This window comes from Camelus ferus, chromosome 34 (assembly GCF_009834535.1).
Source record: "Camelus ferus isolate YT-003-E chromosome 34, BCGSAC_Cfer_1.0, whole genome shotgun sequence".
Classification (NCBI taxonomy): domain Eukaryota; kingdom Metazoa; phylum Chordata; class Mammalia; order Artiodactyla; family Camelidae; genus Camelus; species Camelus ferus.
Window position 1 is genome coordinate 7496673 of NC_045729.1, and position 18084 is coordinate 7514756.

Here is an 18084-nt window from a genome sequence, read left to right on the forward strand (position 1 = left end):
AAATGTAAATCCTATCTTTGGAAACTTAATAATCTGCAATTTAAACAAAAAACTAATCTATGATATTCCAACAGTGAACTGACAAGCTAATCTACATATGGAAATAAAATATAGACTTTCAAAGACCTGAATTCTATGAACCCTGCAATTATGCTATTAACACTTGCTGATCAATGTAACATCCCTAATTTAAGAAGTTAGTTGCTATCAAACTCTTAAATTTTTCTGGAATGCTACTATAATTAAGTTCACAATAGCATACTTAAGCAGTATTAAGGTGGTTGTTTTATCATTTAAAAAGAGCAAACGTATAGTTGCTTTTAAACATTTTTTTAACTTGAGAAATTTTTATATAAACTAAATTAGTGGTAAATATATATATATATGCATATTTCATTATAATTCTCCAAAGACTATCCTGTTCTGCCTGCCCAAGGGACATATTCCTGCTTAGGAACACTTCATTCTTGAGTACTGAGTACTATAGAGGATTTGGCTCAACAAAGAAACAGGTCCTATTGTTTAAGAGAGAGACAAGAGAAAAAGAGAGAGAGAAAGAGAGTGAAACATTAAAAAAAAAAAATAAAAGTGGGTCACTGTCTGCACCAGGGGATCACAAACTCAAAGGCTCACAGTTAAAATGGATACACGAACAGAGATGGCTGTAAGAACCATTTCTAAAGTGCTGATGCTGAGAAAATGTATAGCATATGAACTACCTTTTAAAACATCAAGCAGAGGTAACAAAACAAAATCCTGGTCTATACACATTGGCTTTCCCCAGATAAAAGAGCTTTTGAACTGTCATGTGCTGATGTAGATTTATATGTTTAATCTGGGGATGTATGCTGATCACATTCAAATTCAGAAAAAGAATGATAAGACAAAAAAAAAAGTCATGGCAAGAGGAATATTTTACACAAAAGCAAAAAAATTTATTGTAACTGCATTTAATATAAAATTCTAAACTTTTATAAATAGTCAAGTCTAGAGTAAAGTAAGTGAGATCATCAAAGTATAAAAGCTCAGTTACCAAATCTACATTCATATTGACAAAATAAAGTCTTTAAAAGTTGGTGACTACATAAACCACTGAAATTCAACCAATTTATATTCTTGAATTCACAAAAAAATGATCCCACACAAAGTCTTAAAGTTAACTAAATCACTTTACTAAACTACAGGATGGGAAGACAGAACAAGTTTTAACCAAATCACTTTATTAAATTGCAGAATGAAAAGCCAGAACGTATTTTAAATTTTTTTCTAGGTACCCTTGGGAATGTGAGGGTGAAGACCATACTTTGCAGCCATGATAAAAATGTCATTTAAAAAAATTATTTAATGACCAGGAGCATTACAAATGTCATATGAAAAAGGACACGAAACAGTAAACACAGTGATCCAGATTATTAAAAATATTATGCTGAAGAAAGAAAAAAACAATGCATAGGGAAAAAAAAAAAAAGATGAATGGAAATAAACCAAACAAAATGTTTCTACTAATTTCTTTTCAGGTGATAGACAAGTGACCTTTTTTCCTTATATTTGAAGTTCTTTACAATAAATATCACTTTAAGGAGGAAAGAAATGATAGTTTAAAAGGATAAGAAAAAATAAGAAACTAAACACAATGATTTGGGAAATACCTATCCACTCAACCTTCAAGAAATTAGGATTCCACAGAATTTACCAACACATTACTGAGTCAACTGAACAGTTTTAATAAACAATTTTTTAAATTGCAGCTGTTGACTGCGTTAGCTCTTTAAATACAAATTCTTGTAGAGCTCATATTAAGTGTTACATGCCAATAAAAATACACAGCCCAGTCCTGAAGCTTACTTTTGCCACATAAACAAAAGCTTCAATTTCAATTTTCAAAATTATATTTAGAATTTGGCAAATAGAAATAAAACGGCAGGTAAAACATGCCTGCTTGTAGAGTACATACAATTTAAATAAAGCACAGATCATTTTAACAAAAGTTAAAATCTGTTTCAGCATGAACATTTTAGCAATGACTTTTTGTAGTAGCATTAATTCATTAAAACTAGCCTTTATTTTTAAATACTATGTTGAGTTTAGAAATAATGAAATTTTAAAAATAAGAAAATGAAGCTAACAAGATACAGATGAGGCTGTTACCAGGCTCCGTGCATGTGAACAAGTGATGCGATAAACCTCCAGTCAGTGCGTTTAAGAAGCACGGGGTGCGCCGCCACATGGCAGCAACAATGGCATACCTAATCTGTAGCAGATGAAGAAAATTTGGCAAACTCACATTTTACAAGACACAAAGCTTAAAAGGAAAAAAAATTTTTTTTTAATCTGCATTAACTATTCTTTTCAAACTACTGCAAACAAAGTGGAACTCAACCTTAAATTTAATCTTCTGCAACAAAGTAAAATTAAAGAGGCCTGCTTCCCTTATTTCGGGCGCCAGAAAAATCAAATTACTGGAAAATGCTTTCCTACCAAAAAAAAAAAATTACACTGAATTTTTTTCTCCTGCAAATTTAACTCCTGATTTCTAGCATCTCCAACTATTTAGAGGAAAGTCCACATCACTATTAATAAGTGATAGTTCATAAGGAATAACTATTTTGTTAATTTATTAAGATAAGAATTTTTAATCAAGGATTCAAGGGCAGAAAGAAAATGAGAATACTCTAAAATTTTATACAAAATGTTATGTGTATGTGCATTTTCTGAGGGGATTCTCAAGAGATCCATGACCTCTAAAAAGTAAAGAAGCACTGCTGTAAGGGCCAGGACTATATTTTATGTATATAATTGGCACACTGACTAGCACATGACGAGTAAGGCATAAGATTAATGAATAAAACTATAATCTGAATTTTCAGAAGCTACATTTGTCTTTTTATTATATTTTTCTTATATATCTTCACAGTAATGAAATCCACACCCTACTGAGTTAAATAAATTGCTCAAATCTCAGTACAGCTGAAAATAAACAATATTTAAAGTACTTTAAAACCAAAAATTAAGTTTAGTTAACTAAGGCTATATAATTCACAAGACAAATTCATTTGGACTCCTTTATTTTGCTGTTAAGGAGGAATGGATAAAGATAAAAAGTAAAATAACCAATATGAGAACCTGAACATCTTTCTAACTCACTCCACTCGCTCTACAGTCCTATGTAATGCAGAAAGAGAACAGAGAGAAAAAGTAAGCATGATTACGTTAATGATGGCAAACTGCTTTCACTCTTACACAGAAAAAGGAAGTATTCTGCTCTAGGAAACTTTCTCTTCAGCTCTCACTCTGATGTCCAGAAACTTTACCCTGGACACGTACACTTTCACCACAGCACTTATCATTCTGAATGCAAATATCTGTTTGGTGATTTGACTCCTCCACCACACGGCATGCGGCTTCCTGGAGGGGTAGCAGGAGGGTAGGAGGTCCCTTCCATCTTTCATCATGCAATCCACAGAGCCATCCTGAGCACACAGGAAGTATTCAAATGCTAGTGAAATAAACGGAGTTTTTGCAAAGAATGCTCAGACACATTGATAACACATGCTTAAACGGGGGAGGTGGGATAGGCATGAAATATTAAGGAACAAAGTGTGGCCTGCCATTCTCATTCAAGTACATGATTGAACATACAGTGCGCTCAATGTATGAGGAGGGAAAAAACACTGAACTAGTAACTATTTTAGATATCTCTTCCTTAATAGTCCCAGTTTTTACAGTCCATTTAAGTGTTCTATGACCTGATATAGGGATATTTTATTTTATACTAGTGATCCAGAATACAAGTTAAAACAAGGTTAAGATTATCCTTCATAAAAATTCCACCCTGGAAAATATAGGTTAGCAAATTTAAAAATAAACTTATACTTGCTTATATTTTAAAATAAAACGAACAAAAAAATTCTCAGTAAAACATCAATAAAATAACTACAACCACAACAATGCCTTTTCATGAATAATGAAGTGGATTAGATTTAGAGCCAATCAAGTGGCTAAGAATGGTGACTCACTCTCACTCGTTTTCTATTTATATCATTTAAAATGCTAAAGGAAAACCTGGTTTACTCTACCACTCTCAGAAAAAGCTTTTCTTCCAACTCATTGTATTTCCTTAAGTAGCTGTAAATCAGCTTCGTGTATTTGCTGACAGAGTAAATAATCAATGGCTGCCATTACTAAAATTTAAAGTTATATATTAGATTTTTACATGAGCTTTTATGAAGAAATGGAGGGAAAGGAGAAACAAAACAGCCACCAATAAACATTCCGACAGAGCAGCAAGACACGGACAATAAACTCAAAAGCTTCTAACATTCAGCAGTTAAAAAGTTAGCTGAAATTAAAATATGAGATTTGAAGTCAACCAATAAGCAATATTGAAATTTGTTCTGTTCAGCATAAATTTTTTTAATTGCTGATTAATTTAAAAGATGACTGGTAAGTCATATCTTATCTAGAGCAAGAACCACTGCTTTTGGTTTTCTTATTGTGTAACAAATTCTATCATCATATCATTAAACATTCTTTTCTTACCTTTTTAAAGATGTCATTTCACTGAAGGCAAGGAATGGGCCGCTGTCTTACCAACCACCTAATTCCTGGCACTGACTAACTTTTCAAAAATCTTGACAGCTACCATCAACTTCAGAAAGGAAGCTTACTCTTCTCCCATATTCCTGAGTCCTGTCAACTGACATGACGAAAACAAGTAGAAGCAGTGTTTCTCCTGTGATGCCTACCAGTTCCCGTAACATTTGCAGGTGAAAATGCCTATAAACTGCAGGGTGCTCGTGGTCTTTGTGGTACATATACACTTTTAAACTTTAATCACTCAAGTTACAGTTAATAAATAATCTGTAAGTTGTGCTTAAAGACAGTCTGAACTGTCATCTCATACCAATGAGTCATAAACCCTTCTGGCTTACAGTAAACCATTTTCACATTTTCAGAGTCAGATACATTTTATATAATGCATCCCATAAACATAATACTGGGCTGGCAAACAATGTGTTCTCAGGCCAAATCCAGCCCAGTGCCTGTTTTTGTAAATAAAGCTTTATTGGAACACAGGCACATGTATTTGTTTATGAATTATATGAACAGTATATGACTGGGTTCGTGCCACAACACAGAGCTGAATAGTGGAAACACAGGCTATAATATGGTATGCAAAGCCTAAAATACGTACTACCCAGCCCCTTACAGAAAATGTTTGCCAACCCCTGTCGTGGTATTAGCGCTGCAGCTAAAAGCTGTTAAGTACCCAGTCCGGTGCTACACACTTTACATGTTATCATCCAAAATCTTGTCAGGAACCATGTGAAGTAGGTATTATCTCTAAGCAACAAATAAAGCAAACTAAAGTTCCAGATTACCAACAGTATAAGCACTCCCTAGACACCTGTTTAATACGTAGAGTCTTAAGCCCAGAAATTCTTGTTCGGCTGATCTTGGATGGACTCAGAAAACTTCATTTTTTTCCAAGTACCTTAGGTGATTCTGGCACAGACAGTAAAGGATCAAATATAAACACTTAATGAAGAGACAAAATGAGCTGTCTAATACCACTTACTTCCATATGTGATTTGAGCAGGAATCTGAACACAAGTGTTCTTGATTCCAAAATCGGTATTCTTTTTGACTTCTCTTTTAAGTTACTTAAGAGTTAAAAGTTTGATTACTCTCTTTTAAGAGTAATATATGTGCTTTTAAGAGCTACTTAGAGATTTTTTAATGTAGTTACAATACACAAAATCTAAGTTATCATGGTTGAAAAGTACACATAAAGACTTCAAGATGATCAAATATAAACTCACGAAGTTTAACTAAAATTTGCAATCCCAAGAAACTAAGGGCCTGAGATACACTAGAGAGAGATACTGAGCTTGACAATGCAAAGGCCAGTCCTGTGGCTTCCAACTTACCATTTTTATATATCTCATAGGTGGGTACAAAATAGTGAAGCTCTGAGCTCACATCACATGAATGATTTAACAAGTGATAATAAATCAAACACATTTGTGAACATAATACACAGCTGAATCATTTATTCTATGTAGAATCTATTTTAATTCCACAAGATTTAACACTTGGCTTTTAGAAGCCATAACAATGTAAAATTTAAGGTAAAGAGCTCTGCAGTCCATATTTCTAACTTTAATGATTCTCCTTAAAAATGACAACTGTAAGTAAAGTACTAATGCTATGCTACAATTCAAATACAATTTTTTGCTTATTAAAAAATGAGAAGTATATAAATTTAGTAAATTTAAGTATGAGACATGGCATCCTCTCCTTATAACTAAAGACAAATATGTCATACAGTCACAATACTTCAAAACCATTAACTCCTAATCTGAAACAGAGTAAGATGATAATAAGAAGAATAAGCTTCTTGCCATGTTTTCATGAGTTTTAGTTTTTACCTGAACAACATTCCAACCATGTTTTCTTAATGCTTATGTATCAACTAATCACAAAGGAATTAATTTTTTTAATGGATGCCATGAAGTCCAAAGTAGCCTTCCTAATAGACAGTATAAAACCATTGGTAAGAAAAAAATAACAGAACATCTCCATAACTAACACACAAACATAACCACAAAGACAAGGAGAAACAAATGGTACATAATAGATTTCTATGAAGAAGGGTAAACTCTAAAAACTGTATCAACACAGTTACACTTGTTGAACTGTGAGCTTTATTTCCGTGTAGGGAAGAAAAATTAGGTGCAAAAGTATGATTTAGGTAACTCTTGGTAAAGTAAACAAATGACAACCTTGAACTCTTAAAGCCAAACTGAAGCACAGAGATTTTATTTGAAAATATGAGAACTTCTCATATCACTAATCAACAGTTTAAATAGGCAACTGGTTAAATAAAAAAGTAAAAGTGTATTTTTTACACCTAAGACATAATAGTAATCTGATTTTTTTGGTCCCTTATATTTTAGTTTATAAACAAGTTTGTTCTGTGAAATGAATATGCAAAATAAACTTATAAAATAAAAATATGAAAAGTTAAAATTATATTCCAAAGGAAATAACAGTCTCTTGATTAACTTGCAGTTAAAAATAAAGCTGAGTGTCCACTTCAAATGTAAGATGAAGACCCTCACTTGAAACTCCATTATATAAAATAATGTGTTATTAGATCTTGCACTGAACTTAAAAGCTTATATATCGCTTTAATGCATGACTAATACTCTGTCTCACAAATGGCATTGAGATTTGGTTACCAGAATATAATGCAGTACATATATACTATGACAATTATATGTAATAAATGGGTAATAATAAATTAAAGGACACTGTCAAGTACTTTAATGTTTTAGGGTACACCTAAAGTTTAAAAAAAAATGATTCCATACAAATCCTTCAAGACATTCAAAATAAAGATGTTAGCTCAGAAAATTTTTAAAAACTAGAATCTCTAATTCACATTAAAATATCAAACATAAAAAATACTCAAGCATGTTTTTGAAAATACATGCTTCAGTCTACCACCCTTGACAGTGTTCTTTGATGGGTTTTCTTCAAATTAAAGTGAGTCACAAAAATTAAAAATAACCTTTGCATTACAGTAGTCTCAACCCACTATATGATAATGGTCATAAATAATAATTTAGTATATTATGACCACTAAATCAGAATTCTCTGACTTCAATATTTTCACAACAGCACACTTTTAGTTCAAAATAATCTTTCAACTATAACACCTATCTTCAAAACCTGTCTCCCTCAAAATGCAACAGCTTCAAAGTTTCAAACAGATTTTTTGAATTAATACTAATTTCTTAACCAAAATTGCATTTTAAAAATTTTAATTCTGTATTGAAGGGTATCCACCATTTAGCAACCAAATCTCAAACCACTTTATCCAATAATATAAACAACCGAGTGTTTCTTAAATATGAAAACAAAGAATTTGAACACAGCAAGATAGGAACACTCTCAAAAAAAAATTTCACCAAAAGGTATCACTGTCTACCTTAAAAAGTTATAAAACAATTTACTAGAGCATCTTGATTATTATTTTAGCAGATAGAAATTTCAACAACTACAAATAATATTTCCTCCATCTGTGGCTCTCTCTTAGCATCAAAATACCCAACAAAATCAGTATAATAAACAGGTAATAGGAAACCTGGAGACGTATTTGTTTCTAATACTGCTGTCTCCCCCATCACTCAGAAAATTTCTGTATTTATAAAACAGCGCAATGTCAGCTGGTTTTTCAATAACCCCCATTACAAGCATGTGCATTTTCAAACCATGATTACCAAGTAGGTTTTACAATTAAAATTTTTAAACAAAGTCATTTTATTATTTTTCATCTAAACCTCTAACAGAAACCAAAAACTGTTTCTAATAAACCAATTCTAAGAAACGCATTTCATATAAATATGTATAGACATATTCATAATTCAGCACAGTTACCATGACTTTGTAACCAAAAGAAAACATTTGAAGACTTCATAAATATTTTTAATCTTTGCATCTGAATTAAATTTCTTGATAAAAAGATCAAAGGACCATTAAGAACATACAGAAAAAAACTTTACTTACTGCTAAAGTCAAATACCTACCTTGTTTCTCATTGTAGATTATATTCTTACACAATAGGTCATTATGGCAAAGCACAACAGGCGAGCCCAGGTTGGAAAGAATCTCCTTCATCCAAGTCATTTCTTCCTGAAGAATCTGAGAGCTCGGGATATCACTTAGGAACCTTTTAGTTTAAAACAAAACAAACAAAAAAAGTTACATCTTGTTTGTATTAATGACAACATTGTTTTAAAGTCTCATTAAGGATTAAAATCTTTTTTCGTTTTTTTTGGTCATATACAACTTAATTTTTTTCCCTCCAGTTTTATTAAAATATAATTGCATACAGCACTGTATAAGTTTAAGGTGTACAGCATAATGATCTGATTTACACACATCATGAAATGATGACCACAATAAGCTTAGTAAGTATCCATCATCTCATACAGATACAAAGTAAAAGAAAAACGAAACAATTTTTTTTTACTTATGATGAGAACGCTCAGGATTTACTCTCTTAAAAACTTTCATATATAACACAGAGCAATGCTGATTTATGATGTTGTACATAACATCACTAATATTTATTTATTCTATAATTAGAAGTTTGTTACCTTTTGACTACCTTTTCAATTCCCCCTCCCCCATACTCCACAGATCCTCTTTCTCTGAGTTAGTCTGTTTGTTTTTGTAATATATATAAACTGTAACTATGTAGCTTCCTGGTACATGAAATAATGACTCACTATTCACATACTATAATATCGTAATGATTCACATACCAAAAAAATTTATTTTTAATGAGTTCTTTCATTTAATTGCTCAGACTTCTGAATTATAACAAGCCAATTATTCTAAAAGTTGGAATTAAAAAGAAAACACTATAATGAACTTCAGCATAAATAAAAAGAAACTAAGCAACAGTAAAACTGAGGGGCAGAAAGGTAAAATATTTTTCAGTACAAATTTGGGTGTGGGAGTAATATATATAGCTAATAGCTAACTTCTACTAACACTACATTAATGTTTTATATTTATCTCTATTTTGTAGGTGAGGAAACCAAGACACAAGGAGTTTAATAAAAACAGGTTTAACTATATTATTTAAAGTTACAAAGATTGTCCATTAAAGAACTAAAACATCTATTTAAAGCTTGGTAGAGTGAATGTAGTAATATAAATCAGCTAAAGTCACATTTGAAAGTCAATACATACTATCTACTATTGATAAATCAACTCACATTATCATACAATCATTAATCATTATATCATCATGATAACAATATCACAGAATACTTATCTATTATAAAAATGGCCTCAGTAGTGAGACTGGGAAGGGTGGGAGTTCGTATGGCAAGCAGGATTACCGATCATGGCTTTTTATCCTACACTCCGTCTGTAGTATTTATCATATTGTGTTTGTAATAATTTGATTAAAATAAAATGGAACAAAAATGGGTTGCTACTTCTTCAATAGCACCATCGGGCTTGCAAAACTGCTGTGAGTCTACTCTTTCTCTTCTTCCCTTCATACTTTAAGCCAAGTTCTCTTCATTCTTTCTCTATACAGTCTCTCAAATTACCCCTCGCGTGTCCATTTTACAACACCAAATTTACTTCAGTGAATTTGCCTTCAGGTGGCTGTGGCCAGGGTTCTCCCCACTGCTGCATTCTCTTCTGCACAGAGCTTCCAACAGAAATTCTTACATGCTCTTTTCAAAATGGTATAGTTATTCAAGAATTTATTTTAAAAGTATCGAATTGAATGGAAATAACAGAACTCAAAGGATTATTAACATGACAATTACAAACAAAAAGGAATGGAAGAAAGTATGAAAAATATTTTTAATATTTTAATTGTCTTTAATGTTTCAGTTGTATATTTTCTACCGGGCAAGGTGCTTTTGCTTTGTTATTTATGACACTGCATCTCTAGCTTTTCCAAAGTATCACTAACCTCAAGGATTTAAAGTATGCCTCGGCAAGTCTAGAAAATGTAACCCAAAATCTACCTAAACAACCTTCTCTGAATTGTAATAACAATAATTTTTAAAATAGTAGCTAACATTTATTTAGCTGCTTTATGTGGCCAGGCACTGTTCTAAGCAATTTATATATACTGACTCAATTAAGCCTCACCAAAAACACCCATAAAAGGTAAATATACTACCTTTGCTACTTCCATAAGTCACACAACAGAACTGTTAATTAGCAGAACTGAGATTTTATCCCAGGCTGTCTGGCTCCAGTCTTGTACTCTTAACCCATACAATACCATACTGCCTCTCAACTCTGCCTCAAGTCAAGAAAATCTTGCATTTACCATTGCCACCTACTTCATTATTTTTACGTGTTTTTCCCCAAAATCTCTCAATAAGAAGCTATTTCAAAAGAGAATGTTTTGTCTTTATGTTATCACTTCCTGAATATCCAGCACACTGGACGCAGTTCCAGATGTGTGCCTATCCCAGTTAAAAGGGTCTAACAGCCCTATCCATTCAAAGCTTGACAAACTATATGCAAATAGAAACACATACTCAGAGTGAATCAAACTAATTTTTGAAATAATCAAACTCAAAAGAATAATACAGCTATTTTTCCCTAATGAATTATAAAAAATAAAAAGAAACAAGAAAAAAATCCTTAGGTCCTGCTTATCTCTGTCGTTCTTAAAACAGACTTCCTGAATATAAAAGGTGAAGTCTTCGTGTACATTTAGATATAAGGACAAAATAAAATTTCCAATTTTTGTACTAGTATTAATCACATTATGTGAAATCATGTTTGGTGTAAATTCTCAGGTGGGAGCCACAGAGTATGTCAGAGGGTCCCAGCAGGACTGTGCTCGGGGTAAAGAGTGGCCAAAATGGCAGAGGAGGAAGACTCTGAGCTCACCTGCTCCCACAAGCACACCAAATTACAACTATTTACAGAGCAACTACTGATGAGAAAGACCAGAAGGCTAACACAAAAGATTTTCTACAACTACAGATATAAATAAGGAACCACAGTGAGTTGAGTGGAAGGGGCTGGGATGTGGTGCAGTCAGTACCCACACCCCCGGGTGGGCGACCCACAAATGGGAGGATCATCACAACTGCAGGAGCTCTCCATGAGGAGTGAGAGGTCCAAGCCCACATCAGGCTCCCTAGTCCGGGAATCCTGCACCAGGAAGACCAGCCCCAGAATGTTTGGGTTTTGAAGGGCACACTTTTCGAGAGCCAGAGGGCTGTGGGAAACAAAGACTCCCTCCATTCTTAGAGGGCACACACAAAATCCCACATGCCCCGGGGCCCAGGGGAGAAGAGCCTGGCTCAGATCCACCCGCTGACCTTCAAGAGTGTCCGGAGAGGCAGAAGGCAACTGGCGCTCACCCTGGGGACCCTCACACTGGCAGCAGCCATTTGGGGAGCCCATTCTCCCAGGAGGACACTGGAGCTGGCAAGCGCCATATTGGAATCCTCACTTTAGCTTATTAGCACCAGAACACAGGCCCACCCCAGCAGGCAAAGCTATAGGACAACTTGGGCCCCTCAGGCAGCACCCAGGGATCTGGCCCCACCCACCAGCAAGCTGACACTAACTTCCAGACACCCCGAAACCCAAGGCCAGCTGTGCCAGGAACCAGCCCCCATCTACTGGGTGGGCTGACACCAACTCTGGAGACCCCCAGGGCCCTGCAGCCAGAGACCCCGGAACCTGGATCCACCCAACAGCAGGCTGGTACTAGGTCCCAGACCCTCTGGGATCTGGGCCCTGTCCACCAGCAGGCCGCCACTAGATCTGGGATACTGGGCCCCATAACCACCCACCCTAGAACCTGGTTCCACCCAAGTGGGCCAGCACTAGACCCACTGACACTCCTGTATGCTATATATGGTAGTTGTTAAGAGAGTAAATCCTAAGAGTTCTCATCATAAAGGAAAAAATTTTTTCTATGTGTTTAACTTTGTGTCTATTTGAGACTACAGATGCTCACTAAACTTACTGTGGCCATCATTTCATGATGTGTGTAAGTCAGATCATTACGCAGTACATCTTAAACTCATACAGTGCTGTATGTCAATTATATCTCAATAAAACTGGGAGAAAAAAAGTTCAAAAAATTGAGATTCTAAATACTGATTTACAAATTTTTCTATATAGGAAATAATGAAATACCTTAGTTTGAACCTGGAGAGTCAGTCTTACAAAAGCTGAGTAAGACTTCAGTAAATGAATTTTCAACCTCATTATTTGAGACTTAAATAGTCCCAAAGAACTAAGACAACCCAAACTTTTCCACACTCTGTTATTACTACACTGCCCAATATAGATCTCCAGGCCCATGCAAAACAGCTTTTCTTTGGGCACAACGAACTTTTTTAAAAGGTCTCTATGGCCAACTCAAATTATGCAAAAATGCACCCATTCATAGTGATATTTATATCATGTTCACATTATGTTTACTTTCAAATAAATGTTCTATACTTGTTTCTTGCACCCCCCCCATTTCCCCACTTTTATAAGGGTTGCTTTTTGGTTTTTTAAGTTGACTGGTAGAAGAGAAGTGGTTATTTCTGTAGTGCCTTCTGAGAGTCAAATGAATTAATGCTTATTTTACTTAAATGCAAAGCAGTAAACGAAACCAGATTTTATATACAGAAACCTTATAGTTATCTTTGAAACCCTATATATAGAACAAAGCAATGTAAAACATAATTTCAAATGTAAAAATAATTTTACCTTTTATTAATGTCTTCATCTGCAAATCCTGTGGGAATGAGAGAGAAATATTTTCCCATCTTTAGCCATAGATTAGATTTGGGAATCCAGCCATTGTGTGCATGAATAGCATGGATTTTAGCCAGCTGACGTGCTATTAGCCTGTTTAAAAACAAAACATAAAAAGAAAATGTTAAGCACCATACAGTTCATATCTACACAAAGGTAAACTAAAATAATTAGGGTGCATTTATCTTATAATATGATTTATTTTTACCATATATAAGATTCAAAATAATATGGCAAGCCAACTCTCACAAGGAGAGGCAAACAAATGTTTAAAGCATAAGTAGGAAGAAATGCCTAAAATTAATACAGCAATTAAGTATTATGTCTAAAAGAGGATGAGTATCTGGAAGTAGGCAGCCTATTTTGTTTATACAGTGTTTGGGATCAGCAGAACAACACACAACTATAAATCACTTCAAGGCACATATTTAGACATTAATCACTGATACATTTAAATTGTACTGAGTCGTTTTAACTTTGAGCTTTTGAAGTCACTGAAGTAAAAGGGCAAAAGGGACTAAAGTAAAAAGGTAACAGGGCAGAAACACAGGTTCTAAGAGCTGATTTCTATAAGGGTGTTAACCAATTCTCTGCAGAAACGTTAGGATTTTATGATTTTAGAATCAATCCTGATACAACAACAAAGTGATCTGAAGCTGTGTATACACTATCTTTGTACCTACAGAACTTAGCACAGCAAATGTTAAAGGAGGAATAAGCATACCAAACAGAAATAAGAAATAAATGACAATACAGCCCACAGAATTGTAGGTAGAAAAGTGACTTAACAGTCATCTACCAAAAAAAGAACTTAAAAATCGCAAATTTTCAAGATGCTAGCCATCTAACATAATATTCCTCAAAGTACAGCTGAAGGGTGTACAACAAAGCGCCACCTAGGGATGGCTGAGGTTCTGCCTCGGATCTGTTCAATCAGGATTCAGGGGTGGGACCCAGCACCCTCATTTTAAACAAGATTTACAGGTGATCTTAATCCACTGTAAAGTTCGAGGAGCACTGATATAATGCCCAATTCTGCTTTTGAAGTCACTGACGTTAAAGGGCAAAAGGGACTGAAGTAAAAAAGTGGGCAGATAAACAGGTTCTATGAATTAATTTCTGTAACTGTGTTAACAAGAAATTCTCTGAAAAACATTAGCTTTGCTATGTACTGAAATCAACCTATGAAAATTAAAAAAAAAACAACACAGAGGCTGAGCACTACCCAACTACCCCCAGAAACTCTAATTTAATTGTTTCGGGGTACAGCCAGGGCATCAAGCTGTTTTTTAAAAGATTCCCAGATGAACTTAATATGCAAAAACCACCTAACTAAGGCACACAGGGAATCTAGCAGTGTAGTAATCCCTCACCAATCTGTGATTAAGTAACAGTTTTATCATATTTTTACACTACAATGAATATTTCTATCTACCTAAGAGTCCTGATTTTCCTTCGGTGAAACTTCCATCTCCTCACTTTCAGTTCATGTGCTTCATACTGAGCTGATCTCGATCCTAACTCCCTATTCCATCTGCACCGCTAACTTTAGGAGAGAACGTATGACACAGACTTGCCCAGAGTATTCAACCTTCAGGCCACAGTGACTGGTTCAGGACATATAACCCAAGCTAGGGCAAAAGGATTTGTCCCCAGGGCTCTTGTTGAAGCTACTGACTTTGATTGCAGCTATCAGGAAAAGAGGAACATACGCCGCATCCCTACAACACATACACTGCAAACTGACAAGTCAGAAACTGCTGATATTATATTTGCCCTTCTTAAAGCTTGCCAGAAAATAAAGCTAACGCACAATAAAACAGAGACTGATATTCCTAATGACACTGCTAGAGCACCTGGATCTATCCATGCCTGACTTCAGTATTCTTAGATACATGCATCAACAAATTCCTTCTTCTTTGAGTCAATTTGAATTTTCAAATTATCATCCTCAATCAAGAGTCCTAATTCATTACCAAAATATTAAAATCTGTGATCTTTTTAGGTATGTGTGTTTTGGTTCATACCTCTCAAATCAGCAAATAAACATTTTTATATAAATTAAATAATTATTACTTAGCTGAATTTCCCTAAGAGCACATATTCTACAAGAATACAGGGGAAAAAATTCTATTTTTATGCCAATCTCTCATACATGCATAGAAAGCTAGGCCCAAATGAACATACAGTACTTTAAGCACTAGGAAACTTCATGAAAAAGCCAAGTGATAACAAAATCAAAACAAAGAAGAGTGCAAATACACACATACATATGCACACACATGTGTATGTATGTATGTATGTATACATATGTACGTGTGTGTGTGTGTGTGTGTAAGAACTGGTTTTAAAATTTTAAGGATGGAAGCTGGGACAAGAGGCTTGAAGAAAGGTAATCCACGTTACATAAAACTCACAGGGCAATCTATACCACTGTTCTGAATGTAATTCAGGAGAAGCATCACATATTAGAACAGGAATTCAATACTAACAAATTTTATTTGCTGTTTTAAAAATAAATCATAATGTCTTTTTTTTATAGTTTTACCCCAGAGTTTGTAGAAGACTCTAATTTGCAAAATACAAAATGTAGTCTCAGAAGTTGCCTGTATATAAGTTATTCAGCTAGGAGCGTCCGGAATGACAATTCTATGGTAAATACATCAAAAGTGAATAAAATATCATGGCCACGACTCCAAAGGGCTCTTAGATGATAACTGAATCTGTTGAACATGAACAGCTGCTAGAAGAAAAAGCACCTACTAATTCTGAGTGTCAGTTTTTCTAGAGGAATGGGGGCTCGCCAGAGCTGAGCCAGGATTTGAACTGGTGACGTGACGCAGAAGCCAAGGCCCTTCACTGCAGGGCACCGCAGTTAGCACTGCAGGGCACTGCAGTTAGTGCTGCAGAGCTAGCTGGGCTGTCATCGGGCTTTGCCACTGCATTTTCAGTCTAAACTTAAGCAAATCATTTCACTTCTCTGAGTCTCAGCTTCCTTACAAGGAAAATCAAATTACTGGCCTATTACACAATCTTAACTCTTCTTCAAATCTAACATGATACGCCCTGAATACCAGAAAAAAATTTACATAAAAATTTACTAAATTTAAAGATGTAAGTTCAATAATGACAGCATGAATTTCACATTTGTACTCATATACAAAGATCCTGAAGACTAACTTCCTATCTCATACCAATTTCCTACTAGTTACAATGGAAATATTAAACTATGGAATGAAAGAGGCAAAATTTTCCAAATGATATTGATATTTATCAAAAATTATCAAATGTAATTTTCTTCTTTGAACAAATTTCTAAAATTACAGGTGAAACAATAAAATTTTATATGAAATTTTAAAAACAGTTCTATATAACATGATATATACCTACTTAAATGGAAAACAAACTAAAATATTAATGATCATCATACAATAACAAAATTAATATTTACAAAAATGTGTATCAAAACTTAAGAGCTAATGTAATATCTTAAAAGTAAATTACAGACATATGTGCCTTATTATAGGTGCACTGTTAAAACAGAATTTGATTATATAAGGGACAAAATTAGTATTAAATGATAGTATCATGTTTACATAATGGCAAAAATATATTCAGTGTTGTTTAAAATGTTTCATAGCATTTTCCTATGTAATTTTTCTAAATAGCAGCAAATAAAAATAGCAATAGTTGAAACTGCTTTATTAACAGTTTTGATAAATACTGTCACTAAGTTATTCTACAAGGGGCAAAGACCATGCCTTATTCTATCTTAGCATTCAGCACTAAGAAAAGGCACTAGATATTTAATGAATGAGAGACATTACCCTGGCAACAGACTCAGGATTTAGAAATTTACCAAAGAATTCTACCACTTTAGATTTATTGTCAGGTAGGTTAAAATCTACCCTGGATTTTTTAAAAATCTCAAATAATAAGAATTGTACCAAAATTAATGCCTTGCTATAGAAAAACAAAGTGACTATCCACTTGAAATAGTCTTTGTTCTCTGACAAGTCATATCTTGTATAAGCCTTCTTTCAAAATCTAGAATTCAAGTCAATTTCTCAGAACTGTTGGTCTATCTTTTCTACAGCAAAATTAACAAGGAAAGGAAGAAAATCCATGTATTATACAAATATCCTCATGGAAATAAGTATAGTTCAATTGCAAGCATAGCAGCTACATATTTAAAAATAGGCTTTGCTAACAGATTTAAAAAATAAGTAAATCCTATTTACAAGTTCTATATTCATCTAAAGTTAATTGGGCTTTAACAAAACATGCAATTTGTGAAGGATGGCTTTGTTAAGAAAATGAATGGTTTTTATTAGTAAATGAACTCAACAAAGTGGCAGAACACAAAATCAATATATAACATCAGTTGTAGTTCTACATTAACAATAAGTAATCCAAAAAGAAAATTAAGAAAATAATTCCATTTACAACAGCATCAAAAAGAATACTTAGGAATAAACTTAACCAAGGAGGTGAAAGATTTCTACACTTAAAACAAAAGACTGCTGAAAAAAATTAAACACAGAAACAAACAGAAAGACATCCCATGTTCATGGACTGGAAGATAATATTGTTAAGATGTCAATATTACCCAAAATGATCTACAGATTCAAAATAATTCCTATCAAAATCCCAACTGCATTTTTTGCATAAATAGAAAAAAATCCACCCTAAAATTCAAATATAATTTTAAGGAAGCCCAGATAACTCAAACAACCTGGGGGAAAAAGTTAGAGGACT

General features: G+C 33.9%; 1 protein-coding gene across 1 annotated transcript in view; it reads right to left on the reverse strand.

The window, feature by feature from the left end:
- Nucleotides 1–18084, reverse strand: part of ETNK1 (ethanolamine kinase 1) — a 47731-nt gene that overhangs the window by 12738 nt on the left and 16909 nt on the right. The window contains exons 3-4 of the mRNA XM_006184542.3: nt 13279–13419; nt 8595–8737 (exon numbers count right to left, since the gene is read on the reverse strand). Of these exons, the coding sequence (XP_006184604.1) occupies nt 8595–8737; nt 13279–13419 (284 nt within the window). The remainder of the gene's footprint in view (nt 1–8594; nt 8738–13278; nt 13420–18084) is intronic.